This window comes from Pogoniulus pusillus, chromosome 21, assembly GCF_015220805.1.
Source record: "Pogoniulus pusillus isolate bPogPus1 chromosome 21, bPogPus1.pri, whole genome shotgun sequence".
Taxonomy (NCBI): Eukaryota; Metazoa; Chordata; class Aves; order Piciformes; family Lybiidae; genus Pogoniulus; species Pogoniulus pusillus.
Window position 1 is genome coordinate 15,389,906 of NC_087284.1, and position 23,655 is coordinate 15,413,560.

Consider the following 23,655-nt stretch of genomic DNA (forward strand, 5'->3'; position numbering starts at 1 on the left):
TTCAGTTAGGAAGGACTTGCTGATCACACTGCTCCTTCCTTTGGTCCTCCATCCTGCCTTCATGTTTTGCAGTAGGTTGTTGTAGCAGTGTACTTCTGGATGCTACTGAAGAGGCTGTGTGCTTCTGGTCTTCCAGTTAGCCACAAAGTACTTTCTAGGTACATTAACCTTTTTCCTGATGTTAGGAAACAGGGAAATGCATACAGCAAATACTTCTTTATAACCTGCTAGAGAGAAGAATCAACAAAGCATAAGGGGAACTCTCTGATCTCAGGTAGAAAAGGTGCTTCAATTGCAGGCAAAATAAAATGGAAATGGGAGAAAAAACTGTCTTCTGCTGGAACAGAAGTGAAAGAAATCATTGCAGAACCGAGAGCTCTGTGTTAGAAACTTCAAGGACTTGGAAGGAAATGCAGATGATGTGTATAAACTGAAGTAATTATTAAGCACAGTTTTTACATGTGCTGGAGTTTCAAAGTGGTGGAAAACGTGGTTTCTGAGCAGAAACTAGAGATTAGGGATTTAGGGAAAGAAGAGAATGAGGAAGCAATGTTTTAGATCCAAAAATTGCATACAGATGTAAAGAGAGAAATCTTCAATAAAATTACAGAACCCATAGAAAGTATGAGAAAGGCTAATGGAGCATGGAATTTCCAAAGAACAGAAGAGAATAAAATAAAATACACCTTTTGCCACTCGTGCAAGGCTACCTCTCAAAAGCATCATTGCATCAGTGCCCAAGAAGGGGCAATCTGAGGAATGCATGGAGAAAACAGAAAGCAAAAGGAATTTTTTTCTGTGTAAAATAGTTTTCAGGTACCAGTGTATGAAAATGCAGTGTTCTTGCATTCTGTGCTCTAGCATATGTAGAAACATACCTTGTGTTGGCTCGGTAGCTTCTCTCCCTCTTTCTTGAACCAACTGATCATAGTGCAAGGCATATAAATAGTCACTGCTTTTGCATATATTGGTCTGCTTTAATGTCTTTCTCATGTCCCCGTGGATGTTTTTAAGAAGGACCTTCAAAGTCTCATTTTTCTTGAAAAGCAACAAAAAATTGTAATGTAAGGTGCCGATTTTCATGATCTGCACATTATCTGTACACCACGCTGGCTTTGTTTTTTCTTCTGCTTGAAAGCCCAACATTTCACAGAATCAGAATTAATCAGGTTGGGAGATCATCAAGTCGAACCTATCACCTAACACCTTCTAATTAACTAAACCATGGTACTTAGTGCCTCATCCAGTCCCCTTTTAAACACCTCCGGGGTGGTGACTCCACCACCTCCATGGGCAGCCCATTCCAATGGCAAATCACTCTTTCTCTGAAGAGCTTCTTCCTAACATCCAGCCTAAACCTGCTGTGTCCTCTTCTTCTGTCTCTGGTTGCCTGGGAGAGGAGACCAACCTTCACCTGGCTACACTTTTCTTTCAGGTAGTTGTAGAGAGCAATGAGGTCTCCCCTGAGCCTTCTCCTCTGCAGGCTAAACAACCCCAGCTCCCTCAGATGCTTCTCACAGGGCTGTGCTCCAGTCCCCTCACCAGCTTTTTTGCCCTTCTCTGGACACATTCAAGGACCTTAACATCTTTCTTAAACTGAATCTGAAATGAAGGATGAATTCCTTCCTAATGGGCAGAGCAGATTTTCTTTCTAGGTTTAGCTAAGCAATGGATTGGATTCCCTGTAATGGTTGGGGAATTTTAATTGGTGCTGCTCTTTAGGAACATACTTAGCAAATATCTGTGATAAACACTTGATGTAGGTCACCTGTCATGGGTATGGGCTAGGTGACCTCTTAGTTTGTTTCCAGCCTTATCTTCTGTAGTTCTATGAACATTTTAATGTAGCCAGAAGGTATTTCATGACTAGCAGACTGGAATAGAAGGTAGTTCACTGATCCAAAACATTTCAGAGGGCTAAAATACATAGACATAGAATCACAGAATCAACCAGGTTGGAAGAGACCTCCAAGATCATCCAGTCCAACCTAGCACCCAGCCCTATCCAGTCAACTAGTAGTTTTATCCTGAAGTCTTTAATTTAATGAGCATTTTCTCTTTCACCCTCTCCCTCTGGAAGGACTGAATTTCAACTACAGTGATCAAAGCTCAGCTGAAACAACGCATATTGTGCAGCTACTTTTCAAACAAATACTCTCTTAAATCCATTTCAGGTGAAAACATATAAACTTTATTTACTTTTCCTTTCCTCAGCCTTCAGTGTTATTTGGCTGAATGTTCCTGTGTAATCACTTTAAATTACACAGTTATGTTAATCGTGTGCCGTAGATGCACAGTAGTGACTGGGTAGATGCATGGTAGTGTCTGGGATGATTCAACTCTTAAGTAGCTTTCTGGAGAATGGGAGCAGATTAACCAGAATGTTCTACCTCTACTGCCTCCAGTTGTAAAATTCCCAAGTACTAAAAGGGTTCTGCCATTTTTCGTGTGTTGCTTCTAGTACTTGACCTGCTGATATTGCAGTGCAGGATGGATTCTGTTCTTTCTTGCCACAGGGACAAATTGGAAATGTGTAGCCATGGTAATTTTAACTGTTTGACATTCTCTATAATATTTAGGAGTTGCCTTTAAAACATTTTTTTCTTTTCAATCAAAGCTTTAGCAGGCAGGCATTTTGGAAAGAATCAAAAGGCATTTGTTGTTACCAGTGGTTTATTATTTAATGTACCAGGTTATAAATTCACTAAGTTTTAATTGGTTTTCAGGTAGGAAAAAAGAGAAAGCAGCAGAGAAAGTTTTGTGGTTTTCTGTCGTTTTGGAGGTCATCTATTTTTAACTTGTTATGCCAACAAAAGTCATTAAAGATTTGACTTTTATACCACTCCAGTGGAGTTTAATGCAAGCATAGGTGAAGGATTTTCAGCCCATGTGTATGCTGTAACTTACTTGTAGTATTTAGTTATCCCTCTTCTTTCTATTACTTCTCTTCAGATCACAAAAAAGATCACACAGACAGTATTGCTCTCTTCATTGTTTCCTTCTCTCTCCTTTCCGTGCAAGCAAACACACAGGCATAGGCATGAGGTATTAATATCTTGGGTGGGTGATTTTTTTCTACCTGTTCCTCATCTATCAGAGATGTAATTGCAGCAGTCTTTTTACAGGAATACTTAAGTGGGACATCATGGAAAAAGCACAAGAAGCTCATGAGAGGAAATAGAGGTTTAGAAGGGTGAGAGAGCTTTCCCCATCACCAAATTTGAGGTCTATAGAGATTTGATTTTACACAAAGTATTGGAATGTTAAGTTTCTGTCTCTTAGAAATATAATTACTACCAAAACCATTAAAGTAAGAGAGTTCATTAGCTTTGAGATTGTTTTGAAGGCAAATTGAAATTACAGTCATGAGATTAACCCATTTTTTAATTTGAAACTATTTTGAAAGTATTGCTCATTTCAAAGGAATTAGGAAAGCCTGTTAAAGGCAAATTAGTGTTCTGTATCCTTTAGTATGTTCCAAAGTTTTTATCAGATTCTAAGTAGAGTAATGGCTTTGTAGTAGTCTAGAAATCATCCTTGATGATTGTCTTTATGATGAGAATTCACTACCATAAGAATTTTGAAAGTAACATTTTTTTTAGTGCTGACAAATCTATTTAAACAGTGTTGAACTGATCCAGCAATATTAGGATTAATTGTGAGTCACAGCAGAATACCAAGATCTATTCATATTCATGGCTTCCCACTCAGACTTTGATAATATTTGGTTGTAGCAATTTACATTTGTGTTTTTAACATGTATGTTAGTAACAGTAGATCAGAGACCTTTTGTGGTGTCAAGGGTAATAAGGTAAAGAAAAGCAGGAAAAGGCTTTTAAGCAGGAGAAGGAAACAAATGTTTAAGGCTTTCATAAGTATTAAAGTTTTTGTATGGGAATGCCTATGTATAAAATTTCAAGAGCAAATTTGCAGTGATTGTATCTTTAATTGAAATTAAATTACAATTGAGTAATAAGGATGAGCTGTTTGGTGGCTACGTTGGAGAACAAATATCTTAAAGGTGGTTATATTGGAAAAAAGAATGTCTTAACATAGTCAAATACCATACTTCAGTGAGGTGGATGTGAAATTCAGAGCCTTAAATTTAGTCCACTAAAGATGTTCTTGTAATGACACTAAGATACCGAAGACTTACTGTGACTGTGCTGAATATATTAGAATGATCCTTCAAGACAGGCAGTCCACAGAAAGTTGTAGCATGTAAGCAGGCTTAGTAAACTTACGCTTATTGAAAGGCTTCAGACAGTAACTTTCTGTTTACACAGGCTGTATTCCATATCAAGTTTAAAATTCACTCTAGATCCTTTGTCACGTAAGCAGATCAAAGTCTTGATCACGCCATTAGCCCCTAAAGCATGTAGTTGGAGATTTACTGGACCAAACAACAGAAATAAACCCTTGCCCTCCTGCTACAGTCTCTCCCCCAATCAAAGACTTTTTTAAGGAGTCCTCTTAAACCACAAGAAGAGTAGTTGTTTTAAAAGTTTGTGATCTGCCTCTAAGAACCTTGGCTCGTTGCCTACTTAATACATTGAAGGTTTTCATAAGACCTGACTTATATTTATTTAACTATAAGTTAAGTTCTTATTTGTAACAAGTCCCAAAGCTAGCTGTTCTTGTGGCCTTTATCAAACACCATTAAGTAAAAGAAACGTTTAGAAAAGTAACTAATTATTTAAGCACTTCATTAAAGCTGTTCAAAGTCAGCTTTACCTGCGGTTACCATACATTACACCAATCTTGATTACCTTCCTCTCACTATTTTCCATTGTGTATTTAAATCACTTAAAGGATTCCCCCACCCCTCATTTGTTACTTCAGATGCTAGAATCCTTCTTAAAGATGCAGAAAGATTTCCTAGTGACTTATTCCAGTGTCAGGCTGAGTCACTTATGCTAGCTAAAATCCAGAAACTACAGCTGAGCTTGATGTAATTGTCTGATGCAGCACTGGGAAGGAGCAATATTATACTGAAAGATACAGTCAGAGGTTATGGTGGTCCAGGTAGTCCAAGTCCCATATACAGTCCTACTGGAGTAAAATTAGGACTCCACCTGTTTGCCTGGTCTTTAGTCATTTTGCATTCCTCTTTCACCAGACCAAAGCTTGTTCATAATTTTCACTGAGAGTCTGCTGCAAGTAGATTCACAAATATGCATCAGAAACAGTTCATGTTTTGAGGTTCTGAAAGAGTCAGAGGGTTTCAAGCACAGTTTGCCTATGTTTGAAACTCAAGCCAGCAGGATGTTAAAATTTCAGCATCTTTAATTTTATGTCTTTTAGTAGAAGCAAGACCACAACCCAGATTTGGTATGATAATAAAATTATTTTGGAAAAAATAGGGCATGTTTCTTCCATCCTAAACACTGTGAAAAGCTGAGACTTTGGAATTATGGTGAGGAAAATGAACGCATGCTTCAGTGGTGCTTTAGCTTTTAATTGTTGAGGTGTGCTGGTTTGAAGCTAGCTAGAATGTTTTGGTGAGAAGGATTAGATAACAGTGCTGATGTCCAGTTCACTCATAGGCTTGCTGAGATGTGTCAGAACAAGAATTCAAACGTAGATAAGGGAGTTGCACTTCTTCCAGGGGAACTGGCTGAGCTGCATTTCTCTGTCTAGCCTCTCTGCCGTTTCTGATTAATCCACTTTGCTTCCTAACCCCCTGGCCAAACCTCCATTCTTCCTTGGGACTGGGGTAAGGTAGAGAGGGGTGGGAGAAGGTGAAAGGGCAGTTGGGAGTCCCTCCTGGGGACTCAGGTTTCTGGGAGGGCTGCTGTGTTTCTGTATTACCTTTTACCTTGTCTATTTCTGTCTATAACTGTATATACTGTAAATATCTGCTTGTGTATTGTGCTAGCTGTAAATATAAGCTTCATTCATATTTCCACAGCCAGCTGAGTCTAGTCTGGGTGATTTCCAAAGTGTGGGGAGCAGGGAACACCCAAACCATCACATGAGGTCACAAGCAGTGGCATGAAGTCATTTTTAATTCAGATATTCCAGTGTAAAATTCAAATCAAAGCTGCACTACGTGGTAATCTTAAGCCATCAAGATATGAAAAACTAGTAGGCATTTTTCTCCTGTATTCTCTGTTGTAGAGAAGGGCTGACAAATCATTTGTAAAATAAAGATAAATTTTAAAAATAATTCAATAATAAACAGTTGTTTAAAAGAGGTTTCTATTTTTGGTTGGTTTTGGTGATGACAGTCACTCAGAATAATTAAGGGTCCAAAGGTAGACCATGCTTGACCTACATAGCTCAGCACTCCGTAAGAAAATAGTTACATTGAGGCAGAAACCAAGAAATAAGTCAATAAACTGTGTAGTGAACGTTGATGTTGCTGTGCTATCAATGTCTTTATAGCACATTTCATTTTCTCTTTTTATCTGGCCTTAGCAGAGGAAACACTCTGTTGTGGGATTTGGACCTGCTAACAAAGCCTCTTCAGAAGTGCATGAGCGTGTTGTTAACTATACTGTAGAGAAATGGCCAGCCTCTGGTTTGGGACAGCCTGTCTCACTAGACAGTATCCAGTATTCTCTTTCTCAGTGGCTACCAGATAAGGTTTATGCATACTGGAGCCTATGTGATGTGTGGAGAAGGAGAGCAAGTAGCTATTAATCACGTGGCGAATTTCTGTCTGGTTGCATGATTGGCAAGGCATGGTGGCGGAAGGCTCTCAGCAGACTGATGCAGCTTCTCAAAAAGCATATACAGCACATTATACAGCATGAGATGGCTGTGTGATTGATGAACAGTGAAAAGAATGAATCTTGACTGGCTGGAGAGCCAGATGTCAAATGCAAAATGAAAAGCAAGCATCACATGGAAATTAATGTTCTTTTTCTGTGGTCTCAGTTATAAGCATGGTGTCCTTGAAACAATATTCTATGAGAAAATCATTCCCTAAATGTTTTAGCTTTCAAACTGATGGATTCTTCTTCACATATATATATATATATGTATGTGTGTATACACACACAGAGGCAGAACTTGAAGAAATGCTCTATATTTGGATTGGAGTGGCTTGGAAATTTTTGTGGACCAAAGATATGTAGGCAGTACATTTAAGCTCTCTTTGTCAAAACATCACATAGCTACAAAAACTACCTATGCATAATCCTGAGCAGATGGATTTCTGGTGCTCAAGGAAGGGTCTTGTAATCAGTATTAGAAGATTTTTTTTTTCCCCCTTTTTCTTTTTTTTCTCCTGCTTGTTTTGACATGAATTCATATGTGGCTGTAAGTCATTTCAGTCAGTCTGACTGTGCTTTATCTTATCCGTATGGAAACTATTTTGTAGTTCTCACATACAAAATCTCTGATAAGTGCAGATAACACAATTATCATACAAAAAGAATGGCTGTGAAGATCCATTTCTGACACAGTTTTTTGTTTGGTTTTCCTTTTTTTTTTTTCCAAAATACAAGAACTTTAATTTGTTAAAATAATGGCAATAGTGTTTAGAATGACAGGGATTCTTTTCCTCTTTCATCTATTCGACATGCATCTCTATCCAAAGAAACATTAGTTAATTATTTTTTCAGTAAGGACTACTTAAAATTCTGTAGCACAATCAGATTTTGTCAGAGAACCACAGGGGAAAGCCAGATGTGTAGCTTTTAATAGTTGGAAAGGAATGAATTAGAGTTATACTTGGGAGAGTGTCTTGTGTGATTGAAAAAAAACCCAAACAACTATTACACTCCTGTTAAGCTTTCATATGGAGACATAAAGCAAAGTCCAGGGCCATTAATTTGTTAAAGACTGGGTTAATCTTCCCCACAGTTACCATTCTGTGGGCTTGCATTTCTCACCCACCTAGTATACAATTGCCATTTTTAGGTCACCTTCTGTTTTGTCTGCGTTTACCTCAGGTTTTCATAGAACCATAGAACGGGTTGGGTTGGAAGGGACTGCTAAAAGTCATCTAGTCCAACCACCTCTGCAGTAAGCAGGGACATCCTCAAGATCCCTGTCACACCTCACCTTGAATATCTCCAGGGATGGGGCCTCAACCACCTCCCTGGGTAACCTGTTCCAGTGTTCCACCATTCTCATGGCATAGAACTTGTTCCTAGCATCCAACCTAAATCTACTTCTGTCTCATTTGAAACCATTGCTCCTCACCCTTTCACAACAGACCTTTTAAACAGTCTGTCCATCCTTCTTGTAGGCCCCCTTCAGGTACTGGAAGATCACTTATTAGGTCTCTTTCTCTTCTCCAGGCTTTCATTTTCAGAATGCAGTATATTCTGCTGGGATTTAATTTTAGGAAAGATTTTATGGATTTCATTAAAGTAAGGGTGAGTGAAATCCCTTTCAAAGAGTGTCAGGCTGTCCTAAGAGGGAGACCTTTACTTCACTTAGAAAGGTCCTATAACTACTGATAAGAAGTTTGATAGAACATTTTAAGTTAGACCTAAGATGGCAAATCTGAGAAGTAAAAGAAATACCTTTGCAACAGCTTGCTATGTGAAATAATTCTCATATCCTGCATTGAAATATCTTTGCAACAGCTTGCTATGTGAAATAATGCTCATATCCTGCATTGAAATATCTTTGCAACAGCTTGCTATGTGAAATAATGCTCATATCCTGCATTGCTGCGTGCTGGTAGCATCCAGTCAGGTAGATCCCTTGGCCACGACAAGGTTCGGAGAAGTGACAAGTGCAGAAACTCCATAATAAGAAGCAAGCTAGTTTGTTGCAACACTGTTCTGTATGCTATGCAATACCTTCTCCTTTCCTTTTCCTACTGGCATTTTATCCACTTTTTGCCTGATTTTGCATTTAATTTTGAAGTGCTATGAAGTAGCACAAAGCTTTGGGGCTTATGACCACATTTATATCAAGAAAAATGATTTTACAGTGCTAGTCTTTTTACAAGAAAGCTGCATTCAGAGTTAGAGCATGAACAGCTGAGTGTCCAGCTGACAAAGCCTGGCTTTCTGTGCTTTGGGTTCCTTCCATATTTCCACAGCTTCCTCTCCACGTCTTCCTTGTCATATCTGATTGCTCTGTGATGAAAAGTGCGTTGTAGGTGGTTTATGCCACTGTTGCATGTGACTTGGTGTCCAAGCAATACAGATGGTGAGCAGGGTGATAGCAAAAAACAGATTGTTGAGGCCAAACTTTGGCCTTTCCCTCCATGGGAGCACTGATTTAAGTCTCTCTTTTTCCTACTACTTTGACATGAAACTTGATGGGTTGCACGTCCCATTGTTGAAGTGAGTGAGTAGGCTCAAAAGCTACTAGGATGGGCAGAGGTAATGAAATGGAATCACAGGCACCATTTGCTCATGCAGTGAGTAGTTGTGTTCACTGAGAGACAAAAGCAGCAACAAAACACAGAAGAAAGTTGGAATCATAGAATCAACCAGGTTGGAAGAGACCTCCAAGATCATCCAGTCCAACCTAGCACCCAGCCCTATCCAGTCAACTAGACCATGGCACTAAGTGCCTCATCCAGTCTTTTCTTGAACACCTCCAGGGACGGTGACTCCACCACCTCCCTGGGCAGCCCATTCCAATGCCAATCACTCTCTCTGCCAACAACTTCCTCCTAACATCCAGCCTAGACCTACCCCGGCACAACTTGAGACTGTGCTGTATTAAAGCTGTATTAAAATATTATGGGCTGTGTTCAACAGACCAATATTGCTTTCTAAGTAAAGTGTAGCAGTGCAATGACCTATAATATGCAATAACAAGGAGCTAAGAATCTTTCTCATGTACATGTGTGCAGAGGTTATTTGGGGTGCAAAGTGGAATACTCTGAACTAAGGAAATTCTAGAGTTTCGGTTCCTCTTTCTCCTTTAAATGCCAACTCTATTATGTTTCAGCCTTTAATCAATGCTTCTGCACTATTCTCACACATGTACACATACAAAATTGTTTCCTTCTGTGCACAGAGCTGAGACTATTCATTTAGTAAACTATTGTTGGGTATTTTTCCTTTGCATTGTTTATTGTCTAATAGCAGTGTTATTTGCTGCATGCTTTTTAAACCTTACTCTCAAGGGAGTTACTGATTTATTTCCAACCTTTCCTATGACCCCATAGCTAAGTTTCTGAGCACTTCGGAAACAGTAATGAGTTCAGATTGTCTCCTGAAATGCAGCTTTTGTCTTCCCATTTCACAGATGAAAATGAGGCAAATGTTCCAAGTGTCTGCTAGAAGGTTAGCCTAGTGAACAAATTTGATTGTGGTCAAGCTGAAATGCTTGGAACTAGATATTTTAAAATTACTCACATTTTGTAGGATGTGTTCAGACTAGGCAGTGACTGGCTGGAGAGCAGCCCTGAGGAGAGGGACTTGGGGTGCTGGTGGACAAAAGCTCAACATGAGCCAGCAGTGTGCACTTGCAGCCCAGAAACCAACCAGAGCCTGGACTGCATCAGGAGAAGTGTGGCCAGCAGGGCCAGGGAGGTGATTCTCCCCCTCTGCTCTGCTCGGGAGTACTGCATCTGGAGCCCCCATTACAAGAAGGACGTGGATGTGCTGGAGCATGTCCAGAGAAGGGCCACGATGGTGATCAGAGTGCTGGAGCAGCTCTGCTATGAGGACAGACTGAAAGAGTTGGGGCTGTTCAGTCTGGAGAAGAGGAGGTTCTGCGATGACCTTCTTGTGGCCTTCCAGTATCTGAAGGAGGCCTAGGAAAAGCTGGGGAGGGACTTTTTAGGCTACCAGGGAGTGACAGGACTAGGGGGAATGGAGTGAAGCTGGAAATGGGTAGGTTCAGGCTGGATGTGAGGAGGAAGTTGTTGAGCATGAGAGTGGTGAGAGGCTGGAATGGGCTGCCCAGGGAGGTGGTTGAGGCCCCATCACTGGAGGTGTTTGAGGCCAGGCTGGATGAGGCTGTGGCCAGCCTGATCTAGGGTAGGGTGTCCCTGCCCATGGCAGGGGGATTGGAACTAGATGATCCTTGTGGTCCCTTCCAACCCTGACTGATTCTATGATTCTATGAAATTGCAGCACTGTTTGGACAGCATTGAAGAGAAACTAATTCCAGAGTACAAAGTCTCAAATAAAAAGGGGAAATTAGTACTTCTGGGTTAATTCCAGAGGAACTGATGAGCTAATCCTAGGAATTATCCAGTACAATCTGATAGAGCACACCATGTGAAACCTGAGTAGAAGACTGAGGTGCAGTGGATTCATTGGAGGCTTTGAACTGAGGTGCACATTGCCGGTATTTGAGCCTGACAGCACAAGTTTGTGCTTAGGCACTTCAGTCCTCTACAAACAGAGAAGCTCTTGACTGTCTAGTCAGACCACCCTCTGAATGATACAAATGCTCTTCTGAAGGCAGATATTTGTTACAGCCTGTAGTCTGGATACTTACTCTTCTTTGATGTCTTAGAGTGCCAAGGTGCTATCATGATTATCTAGCATAAAATATACAGCAAGCCAAGAAAGGATTTTTTCATGCAATCTCTGTTGTGGAGGAGGGCTGATGAATCATTTGTAAAGGCTGGAGCTGCAGAGATTGTGCTGGGGCAGTTAGACTTGCCAGTCGAAAAGGAGTAACCATGTTTGATGTCTTCATGAGAGAGTCCTCCATTAACTGCAGCTGAACTTGGCTGAGTGTGAAATTAAAAAGGGAGACTCAGATTTCCAGACACTCCCTCAGGTGCTCCAAAGTATGCTAACTGGCACTGTGGGAGACCTTCTAAAACCAGTAAAGCTACTCAAAGGACAGAGGCCATGACAATATGAAAATAAAACCTTTCTATTATCACTGAACACACAAAGTTAGTCAAGTTCTATTAACTGCTGAATGTCAGCCTCACAAGAAATGCTTCTTTTTGCCAAGCTCCAACTCTGACTGTGCTTAGTGAGCATCTACAGCCTCAGGAACTGGAGGTGTTTAATACCAGGCAGAGAAGTCTGTGAAATTGAATGTAAGAGGAGTTGACAGGAGACTACGTGTTAAGGCATTACCTAGTGGTGTGGGTTGGGTTTGCACCCCAACAAATTGGAAATTTACCCTCCTGAGTAAATTTACCACATTTAATCAGAAATTTGAGAGTTAAATTATATTTACAAATATGGACTAAATGTAGAAGTATAAAAAGCAATAAACATGTATAAGGTATATTTACATATTGTTTACAGTTCAATAACAATGCAGTACTTCCTTGTGCATTATTTCACCTCATGCTCTCCCCAGCCCTAGACACAAAGCCCAGAGAGGCTGAACACAGCCAGCCTGCTGCCTCTCCCCCCTCTGCCTTCAACAGTTGAAACAAGAAGACAACCAGGCAGCAAACAAGGTCACAGAGAGGCAAACTGCAAGCAAGAAGCAGCAGAGAGAGAGGCAGAGCAAGCTTGTACTGCAAAATATAAGATATTCAGCAGGCCAATGGAATTAGATAAACTTATCTTACTATTATTCTAAGTCTAGTCCTAAAATCCTTTAGACTGGAATTCCCTGGGGAAAAAAAGCCCTATTCTTATTTATAATTAAGACAGTAGGCTAGGGCATGAGTCCTAAACTGTAACACCTAGCTTTAAGAAAATGTATTTCAGACTTAAATTTGCCAGATAGAAGGTTTTAGAGTCTGGTGACAACTAGGATATGAGACAGTAGTTGTAGAGACCTGATTGCTGGCTCATATTATGGTGCTGGATACACTTGCATCTTCCTTGTTTCTCTACCTGTAAAATGAGAAAGGCATATAGATCCCATTGGTATCATTCCCAAATATTAAAAATGCTCATTTTATACCGTGTTTATTATCCAGGAGTTTGAAATCTAAGAAGGACCTGTCGTGGTAAGCTCAATAGGCCAAAAATGGGCAGTTCTGAACCTTGTGAATAATCAGTTTAATCATAGAATAATAGAATCAACCAGGTTGGAAGAGACCTCCAAGATCATCCAGTCCAACCTAGCACCCAGCCCTAGCCACTCAACTAGACCATGGCACTAAGTGCCTCATTCAATCTTTTCTTGAGACCTCCACCACCTCCCTGGGCAGCCCATTCCAATGCCAATCACTCTCTCTGGGAAGAACTTCCTCCTAACATCCAGCCTATATCTCCCCTGACACAACTTGAGACTGTCCCCTTGTTCTGTTGCTGGTTGTCTGGCAGAAGAGACCAACCCCCACCTGGCTACAACCTCCCTTCAGATAGTTGTAGACAGCAATAAGGTCCCCCCTGAGCCTCCTCTTCTCCAGGCTAAACAACCCCAGCTCCCTCAGCCTCTCCTCATAGGGTTTGTGGCCTTTCACCAGCTTTGTCGCCCTTCTCTGGGCATATTCCAGCATCTCAATATCTCTCTTGAATTAAGGGGCCCAGAACTGGACAATTCAGCTTTGCTCCACATGAGAGGTCATTAAAGGCTTTTCCTGATTTTGAGAAAGAGTGTCCCTTGAGATGTTTCTTGGGTATTTATCACAATGTTCTTTGCAAATAACAACAGCTCGAAAAGCTTTAGTATTTCATGCTTTCTACCATTTGGGAATATAGAATTCCTTTTAAAGATTCTCTTTTAATATCTACTCAGAGTTTGTTTCCAAGTAAAAGCAATATTGCTCATTTCACTGTTGTTAGGTGAATAACACTCAGTTATATTGGTGGTTCTTTTGGCATGAACACACATTTTCAGATCTAGCTATTCATTTTACTGAGGTACTCTTTCTGAGGGAAACCTTTTGTGTCCTTGCCTGTAGCTACTGTTGACCTCCATGCAGTTGTCATTGTTATTTCTAGATTTAAAAGCAAAGCAAAAAGGTGATGGTCTCTGAAGGTTTGTGCTCTTAAAAAAAAAACCCAAACCAAAACTAAAATGAAAAAAAATCTATATTTCTTTTCATAATCTTTGAATGTTCCCATACTGCCTGTTCTTTGCCATTCTTTGATCATCCAACAAAACAAACTGGGGAAATTATTGCATTGTAAACACACATTTAAAATGCTTATTTTTGAAAACAAAACAAGATGAAAACAGCAATGAAGAAATTTCTATGATCTTTTAATGAAGTAGTAAGCTGCAGTCCTGTGGAATGATGTCTACTAAGACAAGCTGTGGTAGATATACTGAAAAGTGGTATCTACTTTAACCTGTAATGCACTGTAATGTGTTTTCAGAGCCACAAAGCCTGTGTTGGTGATGTCTAGGAAACAGATTTGTTTGTTAGCCAACTAATTACGAGATAAGTGCCCAGAGCAAGCACCTGCCATCTCCTTCATAAAACTATGCTATGCACAGGGAAATAAATAGTGACAGATCCCCATCCTGAGCTTGTCCACATTGTGCTGTGCTAGGTTTATCCTTCATGTCATGTCATTGCTTGGACAGCTTTGATTTTTGCATCGCAAACTTTTTCCTCTTAAAAGATTTTTCAGCTCTCTTGTGGTTCTAAGTGCAGCCTGGAAAGATGATGGCTTGCACATCACTTGTTCCTGACAGAGTGATTGACACCCCACACACCTTATCACCAAGGGGAAAAAAAAAAGAGCTAAGAATCCAGACATCACACTGACTTTTTAACATATTGTTTCTGACCTTGAATGACAGCTCATTTTAGCAATGCAATATTTGTATACTGGTAGGATATTGAGTCACTAAGTTTAATAGCAGCGTAAAATACAAGCATGTTAAAAACCAGATCAGCTCCTGGCTAGAAGCATTTATAGATAAATACAAAGAAACAGGCTAAAACAAGTGAGTATTAAGGAAAGCAGTACAAGAAGATTTTCATGACATTTTGGCAGTGGTTTTGGCTTGTGTTTTCTTGGTTGGTTGTTTCTCTATTTTTGGTTTCATTTATAAGTTAATCTTTTTGGTTGTTTCACTCCTCCAAGTGTACATCGAAAAGGAATCAATTTAATAAATCCCAGTTACTCAGCCTTCTGTCTAGCTTTTAACTGCAGTATGAATTTGGAGGGCTCATTGAAGGAATAATCCTTGAAGTCTGTTTGAGAAAGGAAAAAGGAGATAGCAAAGGGCCTACCCTTAGGGTAAGAACATGGAAGAGAACAGGGCGTTGTTTGCCAAGAAAAATACCAGTGGAGCCTTACAGTAACAAGGAGAAGTTCAAGTACACTAACTTAGAGAGAATTGATTTATTTTATATTTTTGCACAGGAATTTCAGATTAATGTTAGAGGAGGAGGAAGTTCCAGAGGTGGGTCTGTGTGACACAGAGAGAAAGCCATTACAAATTTGTGTTCCTATTGGCATCTCATCTTTTGTTTATTAAGAGGAGATTGTACCTGTAATTGAGGTGAGCTGTAGCTGAGTAATGGAAAATATGTTCTTTCTATACTGGCCAAAGGAGTCAGACAGATCCTGCAAGCATTACTGGGAAAGAAGGAAGATTATGGGAACTTGCTATGCCAGCCAGAGTAGACTGTAGTTAAAGATGTAAAGATGTTCTCCCTAAGGGATGACAAACCTGGAAGTAACTGTCAAGATCTGATGCATCTGAGATTAAGGTCGATCAGTCTCTGTGTCCTTCCATTATTAAATGTGTTTTGTGTTTGTATTTGGCCATGGCCCAGCTGCTAGGAGTATTGCTGGCCTGACTTGATTGGTCATTCAGTGATCTTGATATTAATTAAAAACTGATAACTGGAGCAATTCAGATGTTCAGGGGCAGGAGCACTTAGCCTGTGAGGAGATGCTGAGTGACCAGGCTTGTCTAAGCCTGGAGAAGGAGACCCTAACTGAAACCTTCCTGTAGGGAGGTTATTGAGAAGACTAAGCCAAGTGCTTTCCAGTGATACACGTGGGTGGACAAAAGTCAGTGGCATTAAATTGAAGTGAGATGTTCAGATTGGATATTAAAAGAAACATTTTTCCCCATGAAAATGGTCAACCACTGGAACAAAGGCCCAGAAAGGCTGTGCAGTCTTCATCCTAGACCATAACCTGATGCTCTTTAAGCAGGAGGATGGACAAGATGCACTCTGAGTTGTCCTAGGATGCTATGGCAGACGGTAGGGCAATTTTAGTGACTGCAGCTATTTGCAAGATGGTTTGATTATTTTCTTACTATAACTTCAGTTATAGTAGAACTACAGATTTGGTAGTAGCAGATTTAAGAAAACACTAGTTACTGCTCAGGCTCTGACCATTTACTGATAAATTAATAATATATCTGTATTTATCCTTCAGTTCTGTCCTTTCACTGTTGTATGAAAGCAGTCAGTCACACATCACACACACATACAGAAACATGTGTATATACACACAAAATAAGAAGCAATATGAAATTCTTTTGCACAAGTGCCTGGCTGCCTTATTTTTTTCAAGCTTTCCTATTTCTGAAAATAAGTAAACTCCATGTGCATGTGGAATCAGTGAAGTGCTAGGAATGGCATACAGCTGATAACATCTGAAACAGTCATGCTTGTACAGTGCTTTCTCTTAACAACACAGCAGCGTGCATTCATTGGAACACACGGTGGCAGGGATGCCTCTTATGGGAGTTGCAGTGTTAACTCCATTACAAAAAAACACTTTTGTGTGCCATTTACTTTCTGATTTAAGCTCATCATTCCACATTTACAGGAGGCTGGTGGAATTCCATAAGCAATAAATCAAAGGAGCTCTCTTAATACCCACAGAATTAAACGTGTCTTCCGGAACTCTTCAGTAACATCTGAATTTACATATTTTTTGGCTGTGTAATCTATGTGACCTTCAGTAACTGTTTGGGTTTTCAATCTGAAAAATGCCTCCAAAGTGTAATAGCCCCGAGTTTCAAACAGCACAGTAGGCTATGTAATGCATATTTTAACATGTTTTCTTTTAATTTGTCCCACAGCCTTGTTTTGGCGTGGCTATAGAAAAGCCCATCTTTTTAAACCCAGTAGCACAAATGTGTAAGATGTACTTGGTTGGGCTAAAAAAAAAATCAGAAGTCTAATTTATCTTGAGATACGCTCAGTCAAGTAGTTTCTCGCTGCAGTTAGCTAACACTTCAAGCTCTAACAGTGCCCCTGAGCCATAAAAGAGATTTGCATGTAAGAAATGTTTTGCATCTATTAAAACCTCAGCTCAGAGCTAAAGAGTTGCTCTCATGTCTTTGTTGACTAACAAGAAGTGAGATCTTACAAAAAGCTAGGCTGTGATCGACAGATGCCAAAGCTTAGGTTTTGATGTGATTATATATTTATTTCATGCACAGCATTTTAAGTCTGGGCCTGGAGCTTCAGAAAGACAGCAATCAATGGATCTGTGCAAGAGTACACAACATATATTACTCTTGGCAGTCGTCAAGACAGAATTATTCAAAAAAATAATCTGAAATGCATTTGATCATACACTAGATGGTTTAATAATTTATATTATACCTTATTAGCAAAGTCTTATGTTTACTTTGTGGCTGCCAAAACAAGATGAAAGGCTGCCTCCGTGGAAATACAGGATGCTTAGCTCAAAGTATGTGTCCTTGCATTTCAGCTTGATAATTTCCCTGCCTTCTCCCATTCTGATTGATAGTATGTAAGCTTCCATCTCAGTGTACCTTTTCCTTCGTTGTGGTCTTTTTTAGTGAGAGCAGTGCTCCTTCCTAACAACAAATCTACCAAATAATTTTGTGGCCCATCAAAATTAAATTGGTATAAACTTATCTTCCTGGCAACTTCATGTATCTGAGCTCCTACAGGTACAGAAGTGTGAATCCTAAGCTCAGCTTGGTAAACTGTCAGACTCTGAGTAGTGATTATGTGTAGTAAATATCACCAGTTGCATAAACTCTATTACAGAAATGCCTTGAAAATTTCCTTGAAAAGCTAATGCACTGCAGATGTTTTGTCTAGAGGTACAAATCAGAGCCTTTAAGAATTAATACTTCTCTAAAGTGAGCACAGAGTGACCTGCTAATTCAACAAATGAGATCTTTGCCTCCACCCCGGTTTCTTACATCAGATGTGCACAAAAGAGCTCTACTAAACATGTTTGTTTTTTTTTTTCCTGTGGAGAACTCCCCTCCCTATAAAATATGAAAGATCTTTTCTGAAGGTAGGTGTCTTAGAGAGTTCTTCAAGGCACAGTATATGGAAAGCTGTAGGGACAAGAACATATATAATAGCTACTGTGTGATATATAACTGTGCCAGGGCAGGTTTGGGCTGGATGTTAGGAGGAAGTTCTTCACAGAAGGAGTGATTGCCCATTGGAGTGGGCTGTCCAGAGAGGTAGTGGAGTCACCATCCTTGGAGCTGTTTAAGAGGAGCCTGGACGAGGCACTTAGTGCCATGGTTTAGTTAATTAGAAGGTGTTAGGTGATAGGTTGGACTGGAGGATCTCAAAGGTCTTTTCCAACCTGGTTAATTCTGTGATTCTATGACACCTTACCTGAAAACTAGTTCCTCAAATGGAGCCTAGAGAAGGACTTTTGCCCCCACCTCAAACAACAACAATCAAATAAACAACAACAACAAAAACCCAACCAACTCAAACCAAACAAAAAATAAGCAAACAAAAAAACACCCAAACGAACAAAATATCCCCAGAGTGTTTTTTGCTGGCACAGCTGATAATGCAATACTTTTATGTTAGGAAGAGCTGGTTATATTCTAGACAGGCACTTCACTGTTGTCTAGGCTGCAGAGAGAGCCACTCAGGCTTAAGAGAGTGACCAGCTTAGCAGACCCCTTCCCACTGAGAGTTCTGTGCTGTGTCTCACAGAGCTGCACTACAGCCTCTCTGGGAGAGGCATCTACCTGCAGGTGTCTCTGAGAGATTATCTTGTTTTTAAAAGCTGTTGTACGAATTGCAGGGGGGACAAAAGACTCCCATTTTCTGAAGGAGCCTTTCAGCTGCAGGGAACCAGATGTACCCTTTTTGTATCTTCTGTAACAATAATGACAGAACATTTCAAGGGAGCCAGTGGCATTAGCCATCCACCAGTGGCATTAGCCATCCGCCAGTGGTGCAGGGCAGGATTTCAGAGCAAATTAAAGAAGGGTTCCTAGAAAACGTGGGTCAGATGAGCATATTACTTACTGTTCTTGAAAGTATTTATCAGGGTCATCTGAAGAGATACATTGTCAAACAGAAATGCAGTAATGTTCTAAATGACAAGATGTTAAGAACATCTCAATGGGTCATTCTGGTTTACAAACTGAATCTTTTTGTCTGTGTGGGAACAGTTTAATCCATGAGAAAATTTATAAAGAATTCAGGTTGGTAAGGTAGTAAGAGTAGTAGTTCATGCAAGCATCTATTGAAAGAAAAACCCTTAGCCTAAATTGTTTGACAGTCTTTTATATTATCTGAGATACTGTGAACATTTGAAAGTTTTGATGTGTTCTGAAAATGTAACTACTAATAGAAATAGATACAGAAAACAGAAAGAAAACAAAAGTATAGTGAAATTGTGATAATCATGCTTCCAGCCCAGTTAAGTCTCCATATCAGTAAAACACGGTAAAGATAAAACCTCATCTACAGAGAGATAACAAAAAACAGGTTTAGTGTATGAGTATGATTGTCTAATTTATGGGAAATCTGACAAAGTAAGGAAGAAATTGGGCCTCACAACTCTCCAGCATGGCTTACTCAACTGGCATGTTGCTGAGACAGCTGGCCATGGAGCCAGTGGTGTTCCCTACTACCAGAAATTTGAAAGCCTTGCTAAAATCTCTGCTTACGTTCTCTCCTACTGCAGTATGCAGCACTGCCTGATGCATATGTGTTGCAACAGAGGTTGAAGAAAATGATTCAGCAACCAAGCAAAACAAACAGAGAAACAGTATAGACTGTTCATGATCAGAATTATACCAACAAGATGAGAGACAATCTGGGTGTATGTTGGAAAACAGAAAAGCTGCAGAACAAAAATGAAGTGCTAGTGAAATCACTGCTGAAAGCTACTGCACAGAAGCATGATTGGGTGCATGAAGCACTAACATGGTTAAGTGTTAGTAAAAGGGAAACTTTTTACAAGTTGTAATGTGCATTTGGGGTGTTTTGTTGGCTGTCTCTAGTCTCACAGAGAAAGATAGAATCATAGAAACAAACAGATTGGAAGAGACCTCCAAGATCATCCAGTCCAACCTAGCACCCAGCCCTAGCCAATCAACTAGACCATGGCACTAAGTGCCCCATCCAGTCTTTTCTTGAACACTTCCAGGGTCGATGACTCCACCACCTCCCTGGGCAGCCCATTCCAATGCCAATCACTTTCTCTGGGAAGAACTTCCTCCTAATATCCAGCCTATACTTCCCCTGGCACAACTTGAGACTGTGTCCCCTTGTTCTGTTGCTGGTTGTCTGGCAGGAGAGACCAATCCCCACCTGGAACTGAAGCTGAGCACAAATAAGAATGTAGAGGAGAGAGTTGCAAAGCAATTTATGAGGTACTGGCTCTAGTCCTGTGCAACGAAGTAGTCAGCACTTTACTGCTAGCCAAGTTGTATAGAAATATTGAATAGGGTGTTAGGAGTCTGGGTGTAGTCAGCCATATTTTCAGTCAGGAATTGGTGAGGCAGGCAGTCTTTGGTTACACTGATATTTTTGCAGCCTTGCACGTTCTTTTAAATCACCTTAGCATTAGTGTTCTCATGCTATCAATGGATGTAAAAGTGGGGCATGACTGTACATTGCTCATCTTCCATTGGAAGAGATTTGTCAGATCTGCAAAGAAAAGAAAGGTTTTGTAAATGTCTAGAAAGAATTAAATTAATCTATGAAAAATCCTTTATGCTGTGTGGTTTCCAGTTTATTCTACAAGGCGATGGTTTATTAGTTTTCATTTTGGAGGATAAAATAGCCATGGTTAGTTACTAACATTTCAGATGCCTTAGGACTTGATTGCAACTGATACAATACAAAGCACTTTTCATTTTTGGTTGGCTTGGTTTTTTTAAATGAAGCTAACATATTTTGCACAATATAGCCTGAAATACTGGAGTAGTGTTGTTATTTTACCTTACACTACAGAAAACTACTTTGCTACCTGTTTCCTGTTTACTTGGTTGATGATCTTCTGGGGGCAGTACAAATAAGTCATTCTCATTTCATAGGTGACTTATTCAGTAGCCCTTTGCCTGTGTGAATTGTGGTCTAAATCAACGGTGCCTTAGATGTTAGAACAGCACTTACACCAGGATATCATTTCCCCTTTGATGCTTACTTACCTAAGCAGTACTAATTGCTATTTTCTTTCTATAATAGAGCTGATTTCTGCAATGGAACACAGGAGGTAGTTGGCAGACAGTTTAAAATGTGCTGCCACACTTTCATAGGCAGCTATCTTTCTTGGAGCTTTGATAGTTCTGAAGAGATTGCCCAGAAATATTTGGTAAGGGAAGGAGTCAGGTCTGTGGTGTCTGTATTTTCCTGTGACCTCACTTCAGCTGTTTGGAAATACAGAATTGTCAAGAGAAGTACTTTCTGTGTCCCTGACTTGTCTTATATGAAAGGAGGTGGGGGGAATTTGATTAATCAAACCCCCTTTTTAACTGGCAAATTTTAAACCAGTTGAAAAAAATCTTTCTGGTTTCCAGTTGAATTTCTAAGAGATCATTGAAATAGAGGGAGGAAAGAAGAAGGGATCAGAATTATTGACTCTTAAAATGCAAGATCATTACAATTTAGTTTAATTACCACTCATGCCTCTTGTAAATGTAATCAGATTACAACTTTAAGATGTTTTTACTATGGAGTATCTACAGTGCCAGCATGCTGAACTAAACAAGAGTTTCTTAGTCTTTCCTCTTAGATTTTTCCACTGAAATAGTGACTCAACGTCTGTAACTTGTACTGCTGTTAAAAGTCCTCATACTCTGGGGGATCTGGCTGCTTGCAGTCAGTTAAAGAATGGTAATGGCAGGCACAGCAGGGACCTCGGATTCAATATGCTGAATGAGAAGGTGAGTGTTTTAGCACAGCTGCCTCCTGAGGGTCAGGGGTAAGGAAAAGCCCTGTGGGAGGATTTTCAAGCACCACTGAGCTGGCACACCAGGAGATGATGATTGACTTTGGAGGAGCCCTGCTGTGCAAAGGATTCTTGTGTTCTGGTCCCCTTTGTCACTGGTTAGACATTTAATTTGAAGAAGCCAAAAATGGAAGAGTAGTGAGACAACAGCAGAATAAATAAAAGATCATGAGGCAGTTCTCTTTGATGATACTGAGGTCTGGAGATTGGGGTCTGTAACTAACAGCTTCATTGATTTGGCAGTTAATTTCATTAAAAGATTAACTTTGTATGGCATTAGTAAGACTTCTGCATGAAACTGGATGACCTGATGATGATGATGCAGCACAGGTTGAATTCTGTGTCTTGAAAAGGGCCACTCATTTAAACTTCAGTATCAAGAGGTTTATTTGTATTTGGTATGTGCAATCCAAAATACATAGCGCAGGTTCGATCTTAATATGTGCATTTCTTTACAGGAGTTCAGGCATGCGCCACAGAACGGCACAAACTGGAAAGCAAACTCTTCTGCTCAGACCTCAGTGAAAACACCACTCAGCTCATGGCTGACTTTGCAGCTTCCATGGCAACAAGAAGGGGATGGACTGAAGATACTGTCTGTCAGCCTGGCTCTGCTTGCCGTTTTTGTTACGTTTTACTACGGAGTAATGAAAACAGAGTGGTGAACTGGATGAGGCTTTTATGAAAGCAGTAAAAGTGATGTTTAAAGTCTTCAGAGGAAACACTTTTACCTACAGTTCTTTTTTTTCTTTCTTCTTTTTTTTCTTTCTTCTTTTTTTTCTTTCTTCCTTTTTTTTCTTTCTTCTTTTTTTCCTTTCATTTTTTTTCTTTCTTCTTTTTTTTTTTCTTCTTTTTTTTCTTTCTTCTTTTTTTTCTTCTTTCTTCTTTTTTTTTCTTTCTTCTTTTTTTTCTTTCTTCTTTTTTTTCTTTCTTCTTTTTTTTCTTTTTTTTTTTTTTTTTGGTAAGAAAGCTAATATTGATTGGGCAATATTTTTAACTCATTTTATGCCTTTCTTGTCATTCATAGGAGAAAGTGTTGTAAGTTCTAGGGAGACCTATCTTGCCAAAATCCTGCCTTGGTTGGCTGAATAGTTTGTTGTATTTTTCCTCTTCTTCTTTCTAAGGCAATGCAATGTTTGCATTGCTTACTGTTTGACTAACTGCTGCAGCAGGTACAATTGCATGCAGGAAAATCACAAAGTTTATAAGAAATCTTTCCACTGAGAGATGTTGGTAACCTTCTACTTAAAGCTTTCTTAAAGAACTTGCTTGATGACGTGTGATATATGTCTTTTTATATTAGAATCAAACACTGATACATCCCTGGAGTTTGTCATTTGTTGTTATTTATTTTGCTGCCATGTTAGAAAGTCTTTTTGCCTGCCATCTTGCCTCTCTCAGCATCACAGTGAGTTACTAGGCTTTGTTGATGCAACAGGAATTATTTTTTACGTAGAAACTGTTCTAAAGTTATTTGGTTTTTATCATTGAATAAGGGGATCTGGTGGTAGAGTTAAAATACAGGTGGAATGCAATCTCTGTATTATAGTATATTGTATATACTAAATTACAGAATGATGCTCAGAGAACTAAACGTGAATCTTGTTCTAGCTGTGCATTGGAACATGCCTTATATAAGGATATTGCTCTGTTAGTGGGAAGGTTACATTCTGAACACTGCAAATTTCTAATTACTTTCATCAAGCCATTTTCATCCTGACAGGATCAC

General features: G+C 39.7%; 1 protein-coding gene across 5 annotated transcripts in view; it reads left to right on the top strand.

Annotated features, from left to right (window-relative positions):
* CDKAL1 (CDK5 regulatory subunit associated protein 1 like 1) overlaps nucleotides 1-22,668 on the top strand; it is a 435,672-nt gene extending 413,004 nt beyond the window's left edge. For 3 of the 5 annotated variants that reach the window (XM_064161059.1, XM_064161062.1, XM_064161060.1), the window contains one exon: nucleotides 22,385-22,668. In XM_064161059.1, coding sequence (XP_064017129.1) covers nucleotides 22,385-22,591 — 207 coding nt within the window. In that variant the 3' untranslated portion in view covers nucleotides 22,592-22,668. Of the gene's footprint in view, nucleotides 1-12,201; nucleotides 12,714-22,384 lie in introns of those variants that run through there. The other 2 variants (XM_064161063.1, XM_064161065.1) reach the window with 2 other exon arrangements.
* The last annotated feature ends 987 nt before the right edge of the window (nucleotides 22,669-23,655 follow it).